Here is a 21,431-nt window from a genome sequence, read left to right on the forward strand (position 1 = left end):
AACCATGGAAAGTCCAAGCATGCACAATGCCTAGAACACAGTAAAGATTCAATAAATAACACACCTGCTATCATTATTGTTATTATCCTTGGAAAGCAAATCATGTGTCTCCTTTGCTCTCTTATCTTCAGTTGTTTTCTGTCTCACATGGAATAAAATCCAAAGTCCTGTTATGGCTTAAATGATCCTGCATGATTTTATCTCCTCTAACTTTCTGACCTTGTTTTCTATCACTTTCTACTTGCTCATCATGTGCCAACTTCTCTCCTTGCTGTCCTCACACACACCATACACGTGACTGTGGAGGAATGCGGCACTTCCTGTTCCTCCCCACAGAGACATGGGGCTCCCTCCACTCTTCTCTAAGGGTTCTGCTCAAATGTCACCTCCTCAGGGAGGGCTCCCTGAACACCTGTCTTAAGTAGCCTCTTAATCCTGCTTTAATTTTCTTCCTAGGATGTATTTAATTGTCTATCTTCCCCACAAAAGTACAAATCCCATGAAGCAGGAAATTATTGTTTACATGTATGTCCTTTTTCATAGTTGTATTCTGGGAGAAAGTAGGTATTTAAGAAGAGAGAGAGGAAAAGAACAATTCATTAAATTATCATTGAGACTTAAAGGGGATCTCAACCTATGGTAGAGTGGATTACTGCATCTTGGACCCACTGAATTCTGGATCAACACTTTTTACACCATATAAAGAAACACAGGTGACTTACTGATCTTCCTCTCCTGTAACATTTGTCTAGAGTCAAGATCTGGAGCAACTGAGCCCTTGGAATTTCTCCCTAAATGCTTAATTTACCAAAGCAATTGCTACAGTCTTCAACAAAGCACAATCTTATACATAGGTGGTCAGTTTTTCTTGACACTCTATTTCCTAAAGAATGCAGTTGGTAAACTCTTCTGTAGTAGTAAGTGGATGGCCCTAATCTGTTACTTCCTTCATGGAAACTGCTAGAGATGACTCATTAACCTATGAGAGTAGGTTATACTTATGGGAAACATTGTTGGCTTTCATGAAGACATGGTTAGGAGAGAATGTGAGAAGAGGAATAAGAGACAATCGGAGGCATTTGAAAGTCTGAAAAAAGCAACTATTTCATTTAAAAATATTGTCCCAAGTTTTGTATCTGGAAAGAGGTAAAGTTTGCTTAAATGTCCTTTAAATGTCTCTTTTTCCATTGTGAAATTCAATGACTAGTTTTTCTGAACCCAAAGATAAGTAGGCTCTATTTCATTTCTATATACCTGCTTTTCCAGAGAAATTTTAGACAGAAACTAGGATTCTCTCACCGTCCAGCTATAAGGAGCTCTCTCTCTGATGCCTGCTTCCTAACCTTGGTGTAGAGGTCCATGGTGAAGAGAGTGCTGGCGCTGTTGAAGATGGAGGTCAGGGAGCTCATGAGAGAGGCCAACATGACTGACAGCATGAGGCCTCGCAGTCCTGGGGCCAGAAGAAGTGCAAGAACTGGTTAGGAAATGGACGATCTACAAGGGTTTTGCCAAACCAGAGAGTCATTTGAAGATAAAAGTGTCACCTGGAACATTTACTTATGTGCTTATCAACACATACCATTACGTGGCGTTTTCTGCCTATTTCCTAGTGATTTGAGAATAATCCAGTATAGAATTTTAGTTCTAAATATAAATTTAGAGACCGTTTGCTGGAACCTAAATTTGGAAGAGGGGAAACGATGTTGTACCATCTTTTTGGGGGGAGGAAATCTTGGCTTTCTGAAGACTTAGGAAACTAGAGAGGAAAAAGCCTAGTTGGTGGTTCTGTTGAAGAAGTCTTGGTGGGCCAAACAAAGAGTTTTGAGATATTATGGCAAACTTGTTCTGCAGTTCCCTCTGTCTGTTAATAATGCTCCTAAATTTCATAGGACAAAGCATGGAATGAGGTGGATAGGTGATGTCACTTGTGGGTCACACCCCTTTCCTTCTGACAAAGTTTGTATATGTCAGAGAGGAGTAAGGTCACAGAAGCGTTAGCTAACCTTTGCTGGGCCTAAAGTACGATACCACCTGGTCACTCCTGAGTTGTATATGTGATGATTTAATACATGTCTATACTGTGAAGTGGTTCCCACAATCAACCTAATTAACATATCGATCACCTCACATAGTTATCATTTTCTTGTTTTGTGGTGAGAATACTTGAGATCTATTCTCTTAGCAAATTTTAAGTATACACTACGTTATTATTAACTATCATCTCCATACTGCACATTAGGCCTCCAGAACTTACTTATCTTATAACTGAACGTTTTTACCCTTTGACCAACATTTTTCCATCTCTGCCACTCCTAGCCCCTGGCAACCACCATACTATTCTCTGCTTCTGTGAGTTCCACTTCTTCAGTTTCCACATGGAAGTGATATCATGAAGTATTTGTCATTTTGTGTCTGGTTTATTTTACTTAGCATAATGTCCTGCAGGTTCATTCAGCTGTGTTGTCACAAATGGCAGCATGTCTTTCCTTTTTAAGGATGAATAATGTTCCATTATCTATACCTATATTTGTATATCTATCTATCTATCATCACATTTAAAAAAATCCATTCATTCCTCTGAGCATGGACATCTTACCATCAGGCATCAGCTCCATTACCAGCATTGGGTAGGCATAGTTAGTGCAGCCGACTTCAGTGCCACAGTGTTTCACACATTCAGAAGGGACGACACAGGCCACCTTCTCTGAGGATAGATTTAGAAAAGTGGATTTAGTAAGTGGGGCCCAAACAGGTAAGATCTACAACCATTGGGCTCAGAGACAAGTTGTAAGATCATAAGTGAGAAGAAACTGGAGAGTCAGCTTTGAATTCCATACCATGGATCTGGCCCTTCTTTGCCCAGAATATGATTTGCTAAGTGTCTCTCACACCTGTAGCTCCCCTTGTGCTACCTAAGGGGCAGGGTTCTTCTTTGGGGTGTGGCCCAACTAGAGCATTAGACAAAACAGAGGGAGCTGATTCCATCCTCCAGAAAAGCTGCAAGAGCATAAATCCTCCCAGAAGCACAGAACTCCAGAGATAAAACCACTACCACCACACCACCACCACCACCACCACCACTACCCAGGAAGTTAGTCCTGTATGCAGTTATTTAGCCCATTTTTCCCAATCAACATCTAAGAGGAGGTATCGCTTGTAATGGTTGTGGGGATGACGCCCCTTATGGGATGATGTCTCACTTCATCCTGACAGTTTTACAATACCTTTTTATTGTTTACAATATTATGATAACAGATAGCAAAAATTGAAAACATCACCCAGAATACTAACATTTTAGCACATTAGCTTCTTTTAGTCTTTATTCCTTCTGATCCTTTTTTCACAGAGAAATGTCTTTTTTTTTTGTATAGATATGGTAATTGTTGAGGTAATATGTCATATGCTTTTCTACATAATAATAATAACTTCAGCATTTTCCCAAGTTTTGAGATAGTCTTTAATCTCTTGTGTGCAATTTTCCATAAAGATGGTATACAATAATCTCTTTGGTCATTCCCTACTTGTTGATATCTATACATTACATTTTTTATTGTTATAAACAACACTCAATGTTGCAATAAGAAGGGATGTCAGTTACTTAATGTTCATCCTAACAAGATTTCAGCTAAATAAACTGATGCCTAGTTGGGAAAACATGAAGTGGATTCAGTGTTATCTGATGGGTTGCCCCAATTAAAACCAGAGGCTTCAATTAGCCAAGAAATGTTCTGCCATATTTTCCTTTCATGATAAAGAAAGAAAGTTGATTTTTGAGGAAGATTTTCAATTTTAGTAGTTACTCTCAGCTGACTCAGAAATTAAAGCACTTCAAACAACCCCAAAACAATGAAAGTGGGTACAGTTCTCTAATCATCTTAGAGGGAGCAAAATGTGGCAGAGTATCTCTAAGACCTTATCAGTCAGAGATGTCCTGGACTTCACACCACAGCTCACCTAACTCATATTTTCCCAGTTCTACTTCATCTTCCTGCATTATCCTCTAGACTTTCTTAAATCTAAGCCACTCATGAAAACAGAACAAAACAGTCTCAAATGAGTACAAGGAGACAGTCACACCGTATAAAAACAGATAAGAAAACAGAATGTCAAATATAGCGTTGTTTTGTTTTGCTTCTGACCCTCTGCACAAGCTGTTATCTCCACTTGGAATTCTGTTTTCACCTCCATACATAATGGGTTTTCTAGTGATGAAGATTTTAAGACATCTTAAAACCACTGCGCAGAATTCAAGCGTAAAAAAAGAAGATTCATGGGTTCAGGACTTGCCTGTGTACAGGATGCGGCTGATCATTCCCGGCATCACCATGAGAAACATGGGCAGCAGCTTCAGGTACCCACACATGATGCAGGCGGCCTTCACGTGAGACATGTCCTTGCCTGATAGGCAGCGCTGCACGATGACCTGCCAGGAAAACAGTCATGAAGCAACCAGAGGATGAGGTCACAGAAGGGGAGTGCCTCTTTTCAAGGATTAATGTTACAATGAAAAATGGGGTCATGACTATGGGAGAATAATGAGCTTCACAATGAAATCAGGACTTGAATCCTTGATATTCTTTTTTTTTAAAATTAAAGTTTATTGGGGTGACAATTACATAGGTTTCAGGTGTACAATTCTACAATACATCATGTATATATCACATTGTGTGTTCACCACCCGGAGTCAGTTCTCCTTCCATCAACCATATATTTTTGATGTCTACCGTCATGTACCACCTCTCTCTCCCCTTACCTTCTGGTAATCACTAAACTATTGTCTGTGTATATGAGTTTTTGTTTCTTCATTTGTTTGTCTTGTTCCTTTGTTGTTTTCAGTTTTATATACCACATATCAGTGAAATCATTATGCTAAAGTGAAATCAGTCAGACCGAAAAAGTAGAGAATATTTGCTCCTCTTACATGAGTATTTGACTTCTGTGAGTTTCAAGTTTCTCATCTCTAAATAGGCTTATCTCTTGTAGGGCATTCTGAATATTTGATGTAATGTTTGTAAGACCCTTGGTACATAAAATTCACTACACATCACTGCTATTAAAATATGTTTACAGATCCCAGGCTGCCTTGCAACAATGGCTATGTGGTCCACTAGCTATAATGCTGTCACTACTGATCTTTGCTACAAGTTGTGCCAATCAGGATTTCTACCCATAATGCCACAACTTCTGGACATTTTTCTTCTCAAGGAATGTCAGAAAAATAGGGATTTTTTTTCCTGCTTAATTCTCTTTGGAGAGACAAATATGTTAGGGATTGCAGCAATGTCATTTAATGCTGGGGAGCAGGTGATATTTTTAGATAGAGGGCTACAAGCAGATAGTTGGAGGAACAATGCAAATTACAGGTGAGGAGGGGATCCCTGTAAGCAGATATCAGGTGTCAGAACTTAGGGTGAATGTGAGGCCACTTGTAGGAGGCAAGTCAGGTGATCAGACACAAAATGTAAATAATAAAGATGGTTTTACATGTCAATGATGAAAGTATGCATTCTTTGGTAAACATACTGAGAAAAATCAGTTTATTATATAAAGAAAAAGAACATTGATTCCACACTAACATCATAAGTGACCATTGAGTCAAGATGGGTTAAAATTGTGAAATTACAAATTTGAGCTGACAGAGACTATTTACGGTAAAGAAAACTTAAAAATAATAAAAGCAAACTCAAATATGATAAGAAAGAACATCCAGGAGACATAAACAAGATCTTGGAAGTTATATATACAAAGGCAGAAAAACTTGAAGATAAACTTGAGGAAGTCTCCTAGAGAGTAGAGCAAAAGACCAAGAGATGGAAATGGGAAGAAAAGCTAAGAACACCGGAGAACTAGACGAGGAATACCCCAAAATACATGGTTCCCAAAAGAAAGAAAAATGGAAGTAATCAAAGAAACAATCTCCCCATCCATAGTACATTGTGGTGAAATTTCAGAACACTGAACAAAGGAAAAACAAGCTTCCAGAGAGAAAAGACAGGTCACATCCAAAGAATCATGAATAACTTCAGGCTTCTCAACAGTAAGGGTGAAGTCAGAAGACAATGAATATGACTTTGGGAAAATCATTTCCAATCTAGAAATATGTATATAGCCAGAGAATCATTTTAGGAAAAGTAGGAATAAAGACATTTCCAAATATGTAAATTCACAATAAATTTGTCTCCTGTCTTTCACAAGAATTTACTGGATAATTCAATTGTCTTGAAAGAAGAAGTAAACCCAAAAAGAAGATGATGTGGAACACTAGAAATAGGAGATATAACACAAGAATGAGGCAAAGAGAATCCCAAATATGGTAATGAAGGGGGTCCTGGATTAGGATGGGCACCAAGCATGAAGAACAACTTGACAGTTTGTAAGAAGCCAAAGGCTCTGGGAGAAAATGAGGAAACGAGTTGGTAGAGTACTTGATGTGTTTGTAAGTATTAGAGGAGAATTAGATAATTTTCAGAGGGCTTGATGTTTAATGAGTAATAATTACCAAGAAAATTTAAAACAAAAAATTAATAATTATTTACTAGAAAAATTATTTACCTAGAGAAAAGAAAAAGCTTAAGACAAATCAGAGAATCTCACGTGGCTCAGCTATGAATTATTATTGTGTAGTCACAAAAACAGTAGCACTCAATGCTGAGCTCACCAAAATTGTGAATTAGATCTACTGGGAGGGTGGGAGGACAGAAAGTATGCTTGTGTGGGATTGAGAAAGTTGAAATGGAAAGTTGAAAGAGTGACACCCTCAACTCTCATTATGGGAAGCCAATAGAAAAACCCCAAAACTTGAAAACCAAGATGGAGAAGCTTTCATTTGAAAAATCTGGGGATCAAATTTATAGCAAATTCGGATTCAGTGGGTCTGGGTAGCATCTGAAAGTGTTTATTTCTAATGGGTGACATCCATGCCAATGGTATACAAGCCATACATTGAGTACAAGGCTATGGAGAATAGAAATATTAATACATACCAAAATACGTAATTGAATGAGCTGAAGGTGTTTTCCTTTGAGAGATAAGAAATAGGGTAGAGACAGGGACACCAGACAGCTATTTTTCACAAGCTTTGTAGAAGAGTTTGACTCTTTAAATGATGTATGTATATACACAAAATAAAAACTAGATGGTTTCCTATGAGAGGAAAAAGAATAACATAAACATATTCACACCCCACACATGCCCTTTACCTGATCTGTGCACCAGTACCACGCAGCTACGATGGTCATTCCAACTATCATTCCTGGCCATGGAATATCCCCGGTGATGGGATCTCGAAAAATGTGGAATGAGTCGGCCTGAGGAGTGTAGCATTTGGAGCTAATTGTCAGGTTGTCCCCCTTGACTATGGATGGGATGGCATTCATATACTTCTTTGTAAAACTCTCATAGCCTCCGACTTCGGCAAATGCTGAAAAGGCATTGTATGAAATAAAATGTTTCACAGAAATCTAAGATACCCAGTGTTCATAATTATTCCTTTATGGTAGAGGTACCCAAGCACCTCCAATCAGCCAAGTGAAACCCTCAATGTCCTTCTCCCAAAATCCATGTCTTTCTATTATTGTACCTTCACTGGCATTAACCATGCTACTAGATTTATTTTTGCAAAGTTATAAAGCAAATTGCCCTTCCATTTTTCTTCTTATGGTACTCTTGAAAATTTTGATTTAGTGTCTAGCCTAATGGTAAAGATAAAGCTATTATCTAACAGATTGATATTGATGTCTCATAACCACCCAGAGCAGAAACAAACCCGAAAGTGAGCTAACAGAGTAAGCCTGACAAAATCAGCCATCAGAAAGCTCCAAACTCCTCTGAAAGGGCCCATAAGTGATGGCCTCTCTTCCAGACATAGAGCTTGGCTGGTCTGAGCTTATTATACACAGTCTGGTTTTCTGGTGCACTACTATGTTGTACTTAGGTTACAATAAAAAATTGGGAAGATATGAAGCAGAAACTGGAGGAAGCAGATTATATGTGGTGAGGGGAAATGGTAAGATTCAGCCCACTGGGGGTGTGGAAAGTCTAGACAGGTGTAGAAAAGAACCACAATAGATGGAAAGCCTAGAAAGATGAGCCCAGGCATCTTAGGTTCAAATGATGCAAAAATTGTTGGAGTATTATACATTTGTAGAGTTGAAGTTGACATTAATTTGCTTCATCAGTACTTATTTAACAATGAGTACTTATTTAACAAACAAAAATATTTGTATGTGCCAAATATTGTGCTGGGATCCTGTGCAAAATGAATTTGCAAGGCAGGAACTCAACCTAGTGAAGGAGATAGACAATACAAGGAAATTGTTCTGATAAGGGGAATATGGTTTGTAACAAAAATACATGAGGGACCTTAGAGGATGAGACAGTCCCTACTTCTTATCCTAAGAATGGAAGAAGTGAGACTTAGAAAGCCTGATGCGATGGAGTGCATCACTAAGGTGAGAAACCAAAGAACCATGAACAAGAATAGTACAGGAGTTCTGGCTAACTAAATAGAAAGTTCACAAGGAATTGATACCAATAGCTGCCTCTGGAGCAGCACTGTGCAACAGAACTTTTTGCAATGATGAAACTGTTCTATATCTGTGCTGTCCAATAGTCGTATATTAAGCACTTGAAAAATGGCTAGGCAAATGAGAAACTGAATTTTTAATTTTAATTAATTTAATTTAAATAGCTGTATGTGACTAATGGCAGCCATATTGTGTTAAAATCACCAACTTTGTTGTTTTTGCACTTCTGTTGCTTTTTGCTTCATGTGTCTTCAAGCTTTGTGATTAGGTGCATACATATTCAGAAATGTTATGTATTGTACAGCTTGAGCGGATGGAGCATGGTGGCTGCAGGACAGGAGAGTGATGAAGACATTTATTTTCACCCTATATCCTTTTTACAGTGTACATGGATTTCCTATGCAAAGATAAACAAATACTATAATAAAAGAAACCCAAAATTAGTTAGCTGTAAATTTGATTCATCAATAGTGCTTGCAGAAGAGAATGAACTGATGATACTAATAAGTAAGAGTCATAAAGGAAAATCCAACCTGTGTTTGTCTATGCTAATAATAGAGTGAGTAATGAATGTACTTTAATAATTTCCATCCAAAACAGTCATAATGAAATAATATTCAATTACCTAAATTTTCCCTAATATTTAATCCTTCATTTTATGAACCTTTTATGTAACTGAAGGGTTTCTGTGCATTGACTCCAATGCACCAATATTTTTGTAAAACTATCAGCCCAAGGATATTAATTTTGTTCATTCTGAACACAAAGGTAGTAAGAGGAAACAAGATAATTAACCGAAGCAACAATTTTTTGATTGGAAATGTGACCAGACAGAACTGGGAGGCAGCAGTAAAGAGTGAACAGCCAGAACAGACACAAACACCATGATTTCTGGCCCCAGGGCTTTGCTCACAGGGTCATCACTTACCAAACCCCATGAGAATAAAAGAACCTATCAGCATGACGATGGTCTGCAAAGTATCTGTGTAAATAACTGAGGCCAAGCCCCCTGTGGAGAGGAAGAAAAAACCAGATATTTTATTCATGTGCCCTCATCTATTTGCCTTTACCTCTAGGTTATCCTCTACCCAAACCCTGGAAATGACTCAGCAGAGAATATATCAAAAGCTCCTGCATGGGCCACAAGCGCCTCTTGGCCACGTTGTTTTTGCTCTAGTGTGGGAACATATCATTGTTTCAATAGTGGAATACCAGATATAATTGTTAATTTGTGTTTTGCTGCAATGTTGTGCGTACAACAACTACTCTTTTAACTCTAGACTCACTAGACTTAGTCAATAAGAGGACTCCTTCATGAGAGTGTCATAGAGAAAAAGTGATCCTGAAAACAGGTGATTATTCTGTTTTCATCTCTCGCTTATTCTGACACTTACTCAATGCATTATGATAATTTATTCAATTTATTTAAATACAGAGGGTGCCAAAAAATGTATACACATTTTTCTAAGTTAACATACATTTTATTTTTAATTAATTAATTAATTAATTAATTAATTTTTAAATTTATTGGGGTGACAATTGTTAGCAAAACTACATAGATTTTATACACATTTTAAGAAAGGAAGAAACTGTATTAAAATTGCACTGATGGTAACCACTTTGAGCATCCCTTATAATTGCAGAAGTCAAATGTGACTTGTATTCATCTTTTGTTATCGGTATATATTGAGTATTACAATTTTAATACAGTTTTTTCCCTTCTTAAAATGTGTGTACATTTTTTGAGGACCCTCTGTATAGCTGACAGAATTCAGCTTATTCATCTCTCATTTAATGTATGAAAATGGCTCCATAAGTGTCTTGATTATTTAAGATTTTATTTTTCTTTCTTTTTTCCAACTGAGCTGGTGTACTTGACTTTTGATAAGTTAGTGTGCGTGAGACACTATACCAATGTAGCTGGCTCCTGAATGCCTACTTGGACTCTTGCCACATACCTTCTCCCCACAAGCAACCCACTGCTCTCGTTCTCCTCTCCTGATTCTGCCACTCAGAACCCACTTCCATGCCCCGGCATCTTATATTCATTTGGGCCCTGCCTTAGATTTGCCAGTCTCATGTATGAGTTGTTATTTCATCCTGACCTCCCATGTGTATGACACTCTAGATTCCAAATGCCCAGCTAGGTACTGAACACAGAGCTGAGCCAAATGAGCATTTCCCCCCACCCACCATATCACTATCCTCGATCAAGGTGCCCATGCCTAATACTGAGGACTCTGTCTCCTTCGTTCTAGTTGTGATTCTAGGTCGTGCTGACTCTCAGAATGGGAATAAAAGGATGTCCTTATCTTGGTGATGACAGCAGTAACACTGAGGTTGCTAATTGCAGGTTGGGATGAGATGAGCAGAAGATAGCATGACTGAGCTAACCATGCAGTGGACTAACCAGTGATCGTGTAGATAGCAGTGATAGCCAAGAGGATGAAGATTGCCAGGTAAAGGTCCAATCCCAGGGCCAGCTTGATGAATATTGCTCCAGAAAATATGTCCATCTAGAAAGGGAACAGTCATAATAGAAAAGAAACATACATTACATCACTTAGCTGTTCACTGATGACTTCCCACTATTATTTACGGTAGCTACACATGTCATCTCTGCGATCCAGTTATAAAGTCCTTGGAAGCCAGATCTCATCCTCAGAGGATTAATTATTAGACTGACCATAGAGAAGAACAATGAATGAGTGAATGGAAAATACTACAGCTTATGTAGACTACATTTTCATGATTGCCTGTAGAGAAACAACAATAAAAACTAGGGTAGTAGATAGAGGAGTCCTAGAGTAAGCAATGGTTATGTTAGAAAGGAAGATACTTGAGCATGTTTGGGGTAGTAGAAAGTAAGTGGTACAATATGATGGAGGGGGTGGTAGTTATGAAGCAAATAGCCAGAGACATTGAGAGGAGATGGGTTCAAGAGTAGGCATAGGCTGAGGAGGTGACCTTTGACAAAAGGAAGAGTCCTCACCTTCAGAGTGGTGGAAAGAAGGAAAGAATGAGGCAAATGTAGACTATTTGAACGGGATGGGGGTGGGGTGAACATGGTTCATGTCTAAATTTTCTACATAAAGTGCGAGGTGAGGCTTTCTGATAAGAGGCAGAGGTCCAGGAGCCAAAAAAGTTATGAAGAGTTTGGAATGGTTATTGAGAGGACCAGGGAAAGTAGTTTAAAAAACACAGGCAAAACGATTATTGGTTGAGATTTAGAAATCAACAGGGACTTGTGCAAAGAGACTCTAAGATCATGTCCACTCAGCTCTGTCTGGACTCCTGGACCCCAAGTGTGCTTCCTAGTTTCCCTGATGTCTCCTCAACACACTTGTGCTGGCCTCCTTTGGATCTTCCCCTTCAACTCTGATGCCACCAGGCTCCACATCGAAAATAAAAAACCAAACCAAAACATAACATATAAGCATAACATAGAAGCATGCTAGTTAGAAACACAGAAGTAAACTACCTGGATGTAGGCACAGAATAAGTGGGAAGCTGGATTCACTCAGGGTTGGAAGTTTGCTAGGGGAATTCAATGAAAGGGGAGATTGGCAAAGAAATTGAGGCTATGTGCTGAAGAGTAGTTATTAGGATTGATCATGGAAACTAAGGCAAAGGAAAGCATGAGTGAGGTGAGGGAAAGGGATAAAGTGGCAGGATTCAGAGTCAGAACAATTAGAGGTAGATTTCTTGGTAAAACTTCAGTTTGGAGGGAGTGTTACAGGAGATGGTGATTTTTCCCTCCCTAAGATTTGAAATTAAACTTGACATGTTATCATCTCGCCAGACATTCATGTTGGTGAAAAGCCTGTTCTTGGTTATCTGAGCCTAGAACCTAACTCTGTGTTACAAACACAAAGTGTTTCCTGCCACTTTGTTATCACTGGGTTTTCAAGGAATGCAACTACTGTGTAAATTGAGGGAAGATTGTACATTTTATAAAATTGAATATTTATCAAACAATTATTCACCATTTCAGAAAAGATATTACATACTGAGATGTCACTCGTGTTTGAGTTGCCATGAAACATACCTGCATCTGTCTGCATTTATAGCTGTCCCATTCATACTGACCTAGATAGCGGGCAATTTTTTAACCACTGCATGAGGACTTGCGTATTCACACCTAACCATTTTCCTATTAAAACACACATGATCTTATTATGAATTCCTTGACTTCTGTTTCTCTTATATAGTACAATTAAGGCATTAAATTGATGATTTTGAAATTATATATAAGTAGTTTATATTAACAATGATTTTTTTATTGTGGATATATATATATATATATATATATATATATATATATATATATATATAATAAAACTTGACTTTTTGTCATGCACAATTCAATGAATTAATTATATGCACAATGATTATAAAGTATTGCTCATAAAAGGAAGCTTTCCATGATCCAGGATTTTCTTTTGCTCTTGAAGGACATTAGGACCATTTTCAATATCTGAACAATATTGTTTGTTCAGTTTGTAGGTTACATATTAGTTTGTATCAAACTTAATTTTCTGATTTAAAAAATTTGCAGTGCGGTTTTCTAACAGAGTGTCAATGTCTTTAAGGCACAGGGACTGAAATATTGAGGGGTAAATGTGCATTGTGTCTACAATGATTCTCAGTGTATGTATTATTGGAGGGTGAGACCAGTGAACATGATGATCTTTTTCAAACCAGTAGCAGGGGAGGATTGTCACAGCTGTCCTGTCCTAACTCCTTATAATGATCTGTTTAATGAGTAACCAGGACAAAATCTCTTATCAGAGTGTAATAGTGCACAAAAGGTCATGTCTGAGATTAATTATTATTAACATCCCTTAAAACATAACCATGTAGGTAAGAATGGACTCCTGCTGTGGTATCTTTTCAGCTGACCACAGACTTTGCACAGTCCACTCAGCTCCTCATTGTTCCATCTCCTCCCCACCACCAGGAAACTTCCACCGCAGCAGGCTGCATCCCTTGGGGCCCCTGTGACACTCTGTCATTCTGCTCCAGCACCTGTTCATGCTCTTTAGGACCACAAAGCTGGAGATGTCAGAGACAGAGGAGAACTGGGAGATCATTGAGTCCCACCCACTTGTGGGACATTGCAAGCTCCTCTGCTTCCCTTGGCCTCTCCTAATTTTCCAGTCGTGGATGCTTGTTTAAGTGCCTTGTAGCCACCCCCATGAGGACAACCTCCACTTTCATCCAGCAGGGAACACCCCCTTTCCTGGGTGTCCATGACACGTCTCCTGTACTTGTCTACCCACTCGATTCCAGCTCCCATTGTAATATGTTTGCAGATATTGTCATGAAGTGTGAACAATTTCATAATTAAATTCTTATCTCCTTAACCATATGGTGAACTCCTAGTGCACAGGAATCTTTGTTAATCCTAGCATGGAGCTCAATAATATACAGTAAGTGCTGGGAAATGCTCACGTTGAGTCAGGAAGGCTCATGCCACCTAATCTAAGCAGCTGGTTTACTTCCACCAATGACTCCGCTCAACAGAAGAGCAATAGTGGAAGTCAGCTTATTCTCTCATGAACTGCCTAGACTATGAACTTGTAGGAGATTAACTCATTAGTCACCAATCCATGAGAAACAAATGAGTTACTCTTTCTTTGTTTTCTACACGTGCTGCTGAATCTTCAAATTCCTTTCTTCTTCCCGCAGTGATTATCTCCAATAAATTTAACGTTATACAAACTTTAGAATTCTTTTAACATTTATCTGTGACATCTGTTTTATAGGGGTGGTCTTAGACAAAATAAATTTAAGAAAAGTCAGTATCCTAATACATAACACTTTCCTTCTGGTTCACATGTCAGATAATCAAGCTGAAAATACATAGACTGGCTCTGACAAAGAGAATAAAGAGGTTATTGTGCACTGGAGAGCCAGGGGGTCAAAGAATCCTCCCCTTTTCTGCTACTAAATAGCTGTGCTACTTGAATGAGACCTTTTGTTTTTTCCTGTACATCCATTTTTTTCACATCCTTAATGAAAGGGTGAGATTACACTCTGGAGCCTCTCATGACTTGAAATTATTTTACTCTATGAATGCAGGGTCTCTGAAGCCCTTTCATCCCATAAAAACCTTGGTAGAGAGAACCCCAGATACTTTGAGACATCCATATAGCTTGACCCTGTTTATAGTTGATAGTTCACACACCCGGTTCTCTGATCTTAGCACTCTAGCCCCATCAAAGTAACCTGGTGAAGCTAAAATGCCAGGAGCACTGAACTCACTGAGATTCTCAAAGCCACACAGATGAAAAGGGAGAGGACGGACAGGTAGATCTGGAGTCGCTTCCCACCAAACCGCTTCTTCAGGTATTCCGGCATGGTCATCACCTACGGACACAAACAGCAACAGGGACTCACCTGGAGATCCCAGCACGTTCAGATTATTCAACATTTACTAAGCACCTAAGAGCGGGAAAGCTCATGTGTGGCACCTTGGAAAATCAGAGGCGAAAAAGGCACAGTTCCTTGGAAGAGCAGCACGGCTGGAATGAACACAGATGTTGGAATCAGACAGTCTTGGGATCTGTTCCCAGCACTGACATTTACTAGAAGGCTGACCTTTAGCAAATGACAATCTCCCTGAAACTCCATTTTTTTCTTTTGTAAAATGGGCGTTTCATATGAAGGTAGATGAAGAACAGACAAATAAAGAAACAAAAACTCATAGACATAGACAATAGTTTAGTGGTTACCGGAGGGTAAGGGGGGAGGAGGGTTGTAGAAGAGGGTAAGGGGGATCAAATATATGGTGATGGAAGGAGAACTGACTCTGGGTGGTGAACACATAATGTGATATGTAGATGATGCATTACACAATTGTACACTTGAAACCTACATAATTTTACCATTATTACCTCAATAAATTTTAATAAAAAAATAGACTTTTGTGTCTGGGACAAGAAAATTTTTAAGGTTTTTGATAGCTATTGTCATATTGTCTTTTAGAAAGTCTATTCTGTACCAATTTATAGTCCCAGCACAATATACCTTTCAGTGGAACTCTTTATGGAAACTTTTATGCTTGTATTTTACTAAGAGACTTTTATCAATAAATTGAAAAAATAAATAGATGTAAAATACCTACACCACCACCAAATGCACTCAACAAATAATTTTTATTATTTTTACCGATAATGTTGAAGTCTACTAAAAATATTGTAAATGATGAAGCACAATTGTGGTACATAATAAATTGATAATTGAACAAAATGCAAATATGTATTTGGGTATATATTTATGTGATTATTATTATTGGAAAGAAGAGAATTATACTAAATCTCTGCTTAGAGGAAAAACCTGTGGCTATCACTACTGAAATATGAGATGAATTGTGATGTGTAGCATAAAAGTAGCATATTGTGCTCATGATTTAGTCTCCTCTCGTATAAAAGAATGTTAAATAAATATTTGTATAATATTATCAAAAAGAAGAAAGGGAATTCTTGGTGGTTCAGAAACGGTGAGGAGCCCCTGAAAGATGATAATGCACACACGCATGAGCTTTGTGGCATGGGTCTGCTAACCTAAAAATAAAAGACTTTTCAAAGTAAGAGGTGACAAGCATTTATTTGAGATCAAAGAATAGCAATTTGGGAAGCACTGATTCAGACAGAAGCCCATATAGTGTCCTGATTAGGAGACAAAGGCAAGAGGGATTTATGAGAAAGGGAAGGAGAACAATTACATCAATAGAAGGAAGGCATTTCTATTGGTGAATAAAAGCTAACACAGTGATGTTAATTCTAAGCAATGTTTTTAATTTCCAGTATGGTAGTCATCAGTTCAGTAGTCTTAATATCTGCTTCCTTGGTATTTTTGTAAGCAATTCTTTAGAATACAAGGTTGCTTTAGGCCAAAGGTTATTTTACCATTCCAAACAGAGCTTATGCCTTGCAAGGCATAAGACACACAAGGCAGTTCCTCTGGGATGGCAGCTCCAACTCCATTTTAAAGTGGTTCCAGTTATTTATTTTATTTTTTCACAGACCCTTGAACCAAGGACAGCATCATCCAACAGAGCTTGTTCAAACTTGGAGCTAGAGGGACCCCAGGAGGAGCAAATGGAGACTATATGGTGACTTGCAGAAGGCCTAGCCAGAAGGCTTGCCCCTGAGCACCCTCATCGCAGGAATTGTTTCAGAATGTAGCACTCATGGTCTGAGCACCAGCAGCAAGAGGAATAAAAGTGGAAACAGGGCTCAGGGAGACAGAGCAGTGCCCCAGTTACCCTGTTTCCCCGAAAATAAAACCTACCAGGCAATCAGCTCTAATGCGTCTTTTGGAGCAAAATTTAATATAAGACCTGGTATCATATCATATCATATCATATCATATCATATCATATCATATCATATCATATTATACCTGGTATTATATTATACCTGGTATTATGTTATATCTGGTATTATATTATATTATATTATATTATATTATATTAGACCCTGTCTTATATTATAGTAAAATAAGACCCAGTCTTATATTAATTTTTGCTCCAAAAGACGAATTAGAGCTGATTGTCCGGCTAGGTCTTATTTTTGGGGAAACACGGTAGTTGGCAACCCCCAGGATGAAGGGGAGCCACCATAGCTATGGTATATCCTACCCCTTCATTAAAAAACAGATACCACTTTACAAATGTCAGAATGGCAAGAATTAGAATGAAGGAAAATGCCATGTGTCGGTAAGCACGTGGAAAAATGGGAACCTTACAATAGTGATGGCCAGGGAACAGCTGACTGAAGCCATTTGCAAAAGCAGTCTGGCAGCACTTCGTGGACTGATGTTCATGTGAGCCCAGAAATCCTAGGACAAGTGGTATTGCCCAGGTTTCGTGACTGAGCAGAAAGAATGAGCGAATGCATAAATGCCTGACAGATGTGCTGAGGACACCTCTGTACACTCACCCCTGCCTTGATGTATATTGGGACGAAGAACCACCCTAGGACCAGCAACAGCAGCACGGCCTAGAGAAACCAAGAAAAGAGTGTGAAGTCGGAGAGGCGTGGCGTGGTTGCCTTGTCACTTCACGATCTCTGAGTTTGAAAACAAAATACAGTCAGTCCTCACTGTTGTTGAGAGGTTCTTGGAAACTGCAACTTTAAACAAAATGATGTGCAACCAACCCGATTTTCCCACAGGCGGATTGATGCAAAAGAGAGTTAAGTTCCCACAGCACCTTTCTGGTTACAAACACATCACCACGCTTCTAAATAAAGACCCCAAGCGCTTCTAATCTTAAACATTGAGATAAATGTGAGTTATACGTTCGTTTAATCTTAAAGATTAATTAAAACAAGTAAGATAATTATTTTCCAACCTGCTTATTCCAGTTCAGGGTCGAGGAGGCGGAAGCCTCTCCTGGCAGCTCAGGGTACAAGGTGAAAATTAAGCCTGGACAGGACTCCCTTTCAGCGCAGGCTGCACACACACACACACACACACACACACACACACTCACTCAGACTGGGAAAATTTAGACATGCCAGTTCATCTCAGGAACCTGGAGTACCCAGAGAAAACGCACACAGACATGGAGAGAATGTGCAAACTCCACAGATAATGGCCCGACTGGGAATGAATTTTGTTTTCTTATCAACATTATAACAAAATGGCATTGAATGAAATAATGTTATTCAAAGACCTGCCATTTCCGGAGGCTTAGGGTGTGACAAAAGATGCATGGTGAAAAATAGACAGAAGATAATGATAGATCTGAGCACAACTGGACCACTGGAAAGTCATACCATCTTTGCCAAAAGAAATTCTTGCCTGGCAGGAATTTTATACAGAGCAACAAAGCAATGAGAAAGAAATTTGCAGATACGAGGATATTCCCAGAATCCCCCAAGTCTTGCCACTTATAATAATGATAATAATATAATCTTGTATTAATATTAATGTTTACAAAGAGTCTTCCCATGTATCACTCATGCTATTCTCACAAGAACCAGGTGAGGCAAGATATGATAAGCACAGTTATTTCTGTCTTCTAAAGGGGGAACCTGAGCCTCATGGAGATTAAAGAGGCCCAAGGTCACAAGCTAAAAAAGCCAGGCTCTCGGCAGCCTTATAATCACACCTACTGGGGCCATAAGACATGTTGTCCAAGCCTCTGGAAGCTGGCTCCTTTCCGGAGTCCCTGGTACAATCAAGACAAAACTAAGGCCATAGGCCATGTATGGAGGCTGGGTCCATTCTGGTCCCCAATACGGCTGAAGTAAAACTAGAGGTAAAATCTTCAACAAGGGAGGGGCACTGGTATTTGTGATGACTCCAGGTTACTTGCTGAGTCCATCCTGGGATGGTCTGTTCACACAATTACTATGATCCAACTTTCTTCCATATAAGCATCTCCTGCTGACTGATATACAGACATATGAACATGCAAACACTAGACAAGATAAGAGGAAAGAACAGAGGAAAAAAAACCTCAGGCAACTCAAGGAATATTTATGGCATGTACTCAGCCAAGAGCTAAATGAGGAGGCAGTATAAGTGACATAAGAGGAGATGGTGGTCCCTGTCCTTAAAAAAATTAAGGTCTAATGAAGGGAACACAACTTCTACTGATAAAATGGCAGTAGACCAGTTAGGAACTCAATCGCAATATCTTGTAGATTCTACCTACTATCTCCAAATCATTCACTCCTTACTCTGCTGTCACTTTCTTAATCAGGAGGCACTCTGTCAGTTTTTTTGCATGCATGTGGCATCAGCTCTAGGAAGCTCCCTTGACACATGTCACACCCCACCCATCATCTCGGATGGATGTCTGTCTGGTGCGAAATCTCTCACGACTCCATGCATGCCTCTCTCCCTGTACTGTCTACACTGCAGTGAATTCACACCCGTCTCTCCCACGGGGATGTAAGCTTCTCAAAAGAAGGGACCATTGCTTTCACATTTTTCTATTGCCTGCATCCAATTCAGAGCAGGACCCAGAGTATAATTGCTCAGGGAGGGCAATAACTGCTTGAGCAAAGTCTCAGAGGTGGGGATGTGAGTGGAATGGCCCAGGTAGAATAGGGACGCACAGGGGAGGCCCTGAATTTCAAACAACGGGTGGGTTAGGAGAAGGAAAAATGGAAATCAAACAAAAGAGGAATTTATCCTATGCAGATTCCCAGAAAAGCATACATGGATAGAGTTTTGATTGAAAGGAAAAGGCCTATGCACTCACTTACATTCCATTCAAACGCTGCCGTGGCGATTCCCGAAGCCGCTCCGGTCCCCGCCAGTCCCACAAAGTGGCCACTGCCGATGTTACTGGCGAAGAGAGAGGCACCCATCTGGAATCCAAGAGAACACACTCGGATCAGGGTTAAAAGATTCAAATCAGACTTCATGAAAGCAAGTCAATATTGAGATGCTTCCATATCTATTCCTTAGGGCGGGAGTCAGCAAACTACGGCCTGTGGGCTGAATCTAGTTTTTTGCATGGTTGGTAAGTTAAGAGTACTTTTTACATTTTTGAATGGTTAAAAAAAATCTAAAGAAGAATGATATCTTGTGAAATTATATGAAATTCAAATTTCAGTGTCCAGAAATCGTTTTATTGAAACACAGCCATGCTCACTGGTTTTACATATTGACTGCGGCTGCTTCTGTCCTACAATGGCCCAGTGGTGTGGTTGCAACGGGCTGTGTTGGCCCACAAACTCTAAAGTACTTCCAATCTGCCACTTTACAGAAGAGCTTGCTGATGCCTGTTTTAGAGGAACATGAATCTATCTATCTGAATGCTCCAAGTTCAGCCTGTCCTTGGCCAAGAACTGCCAGACCTGCCATCGGCCCTTTCAGTCAGCCTCAAGGAACCCAAAATTGGGTAGAAGAAGGTGCCTCTTCATCTTTATGGCTCTAAGCACCCTCCTTTAATCCACCTGTCTTCCCATTGTATTGTCTACTATTCTTGAATCTCGAAGATCAAGAGAGATCTCTTGAGGGGGCACTGATGAGCACCAGTGAACAGAATTGAGGTGTGAGACCCCTGCAGCGCCTGTTCTTCTGTTCCCATCTTTTCAGCCCTCTGTAAAAATCACCTTTTCTATTCAGGCATTTGGAACCAGGGGATGGGATTAAGTTCATTAGTGGCTATGGGATTGGTTGGACACCCATTTCGAGGTTGCAATTGGTTTGCTTCAACCATCCTGCCCAGGTCATTTACTGATCTCCACTTCCCTTCATCTTATTTAGTCAGAAGATCCGAAGGAAGCATGTACTGAGCACTCACTGTATACCCAACACACAGCTGACAGTGCTTGGGTTCAGAGAAGAAGACGTACCCTCTGTTGCAATGAGACTCTTGCCAAGCAGACTAGACATCAGAACCCAGCAAGGAAGACACCAACTGGGCCAGAGTCAAAGAGGCATCACCACTGGCACCATCACAGGGCACACACTTCCACTATGACAGCTGCATGGAACAAAGGACTAGATATTCAGGCGATAGCGCAGGGTGAGGCTTCTCAAATGAAGCAGGGCTTGAGCTGGTTGTTGAAGGAGGAAAGCAGCAGGGGACACTCATCCACCCAAGAGGGGCAGCATTAGCTCAGGATTGGGAAGAGAGAAGAAGTCTGCTGGGGATCATCAGGGGCCAAGACAGAAGATTCTTGATGAGGACAAGGGCAAAAGAATACTGAAGCAGAGCTGGTTTGGGTTTTCTCAAATGCCACACTACACCTGCTGTCATAATTGGTGACACACAGTCATTTAGTGGACCAGTGGGGCAGAGCCCTGAGGTCAGGGATTTAGGCAGCAGCCAATGCACATCAGAAATGATAAGCATTCCCAAGGTTCCCTTCATTTACTCTTAAACACACACACACACAGGACACTTCTCTCCAGGAAACTCTGACCCACTCA

The 21,431-nt window shown here is 39.7% G+C and overlaps 1 protein-coding gene across 2 annotated transcripts in view; it reads right to left on the reverse strand.

The window, feature by feature from the left end:
* LOC308492691 (solute carrier family 5 member 4) overlaps window positions 1–21,431 on the reverse strand; it is a gene marked incomplete at its 5' end in the record, with an annotated part of 34,121 nt that overhangs the window by 11,798 nt on the left and 892 nt on the right. For both annotated transcript variants that reach the window (XM_081037902.1, XM_081037903.1), the window contains 9 exons: window positions 1,300–1,450; window positions 2,597–2,704; window positions 4,288–4,423; window positions 7,200–7,420; window positions 9,454–9,534; window positions 10,936–11,041; window positions 14,793–14,897; window positions 17,474–17,533; window positions 19,754–19,858. In XM_081037902.1, the coding sequence (XP_080894028.1) occupies window positions 1,300–1,450; window positions 2,597–2,704; window positions 4,288–4,423; window positions 7,200–7,420; window positions 9,454–9,534; window positions 10,936–11,041; window positions 14,793–14,897; window positions 17,474–17,533; window positions 19,754–19,858 (1,073 nt within the window). The remainder of the gene's footprint in view (window positions 1–1,299; window positions 1,451–2,596; window positions 2,705–4,287; window positions 4,424–7,199; window positions 7,421–9,453; window positions 9,535–10,935; window positions 11,042–14,792; window positions 14,898–17,473; window positions 17,534–19,753; window positions 19,859–21,431) is intronic.

Source organism: Rhinolophus hipposideros (assembly GCF_964194185.1).
Source record: "Rhinolophus hipposideros genome assembly, chromosome: 24".
NCBI classification, from domain to species: domain Eukaryota; kingdom Metazoa; phylum Chordata; class Mammalia; order Chiroptera; family Rhinolophidae; genus Rhinolophus; species Rhinolophus hipposideros.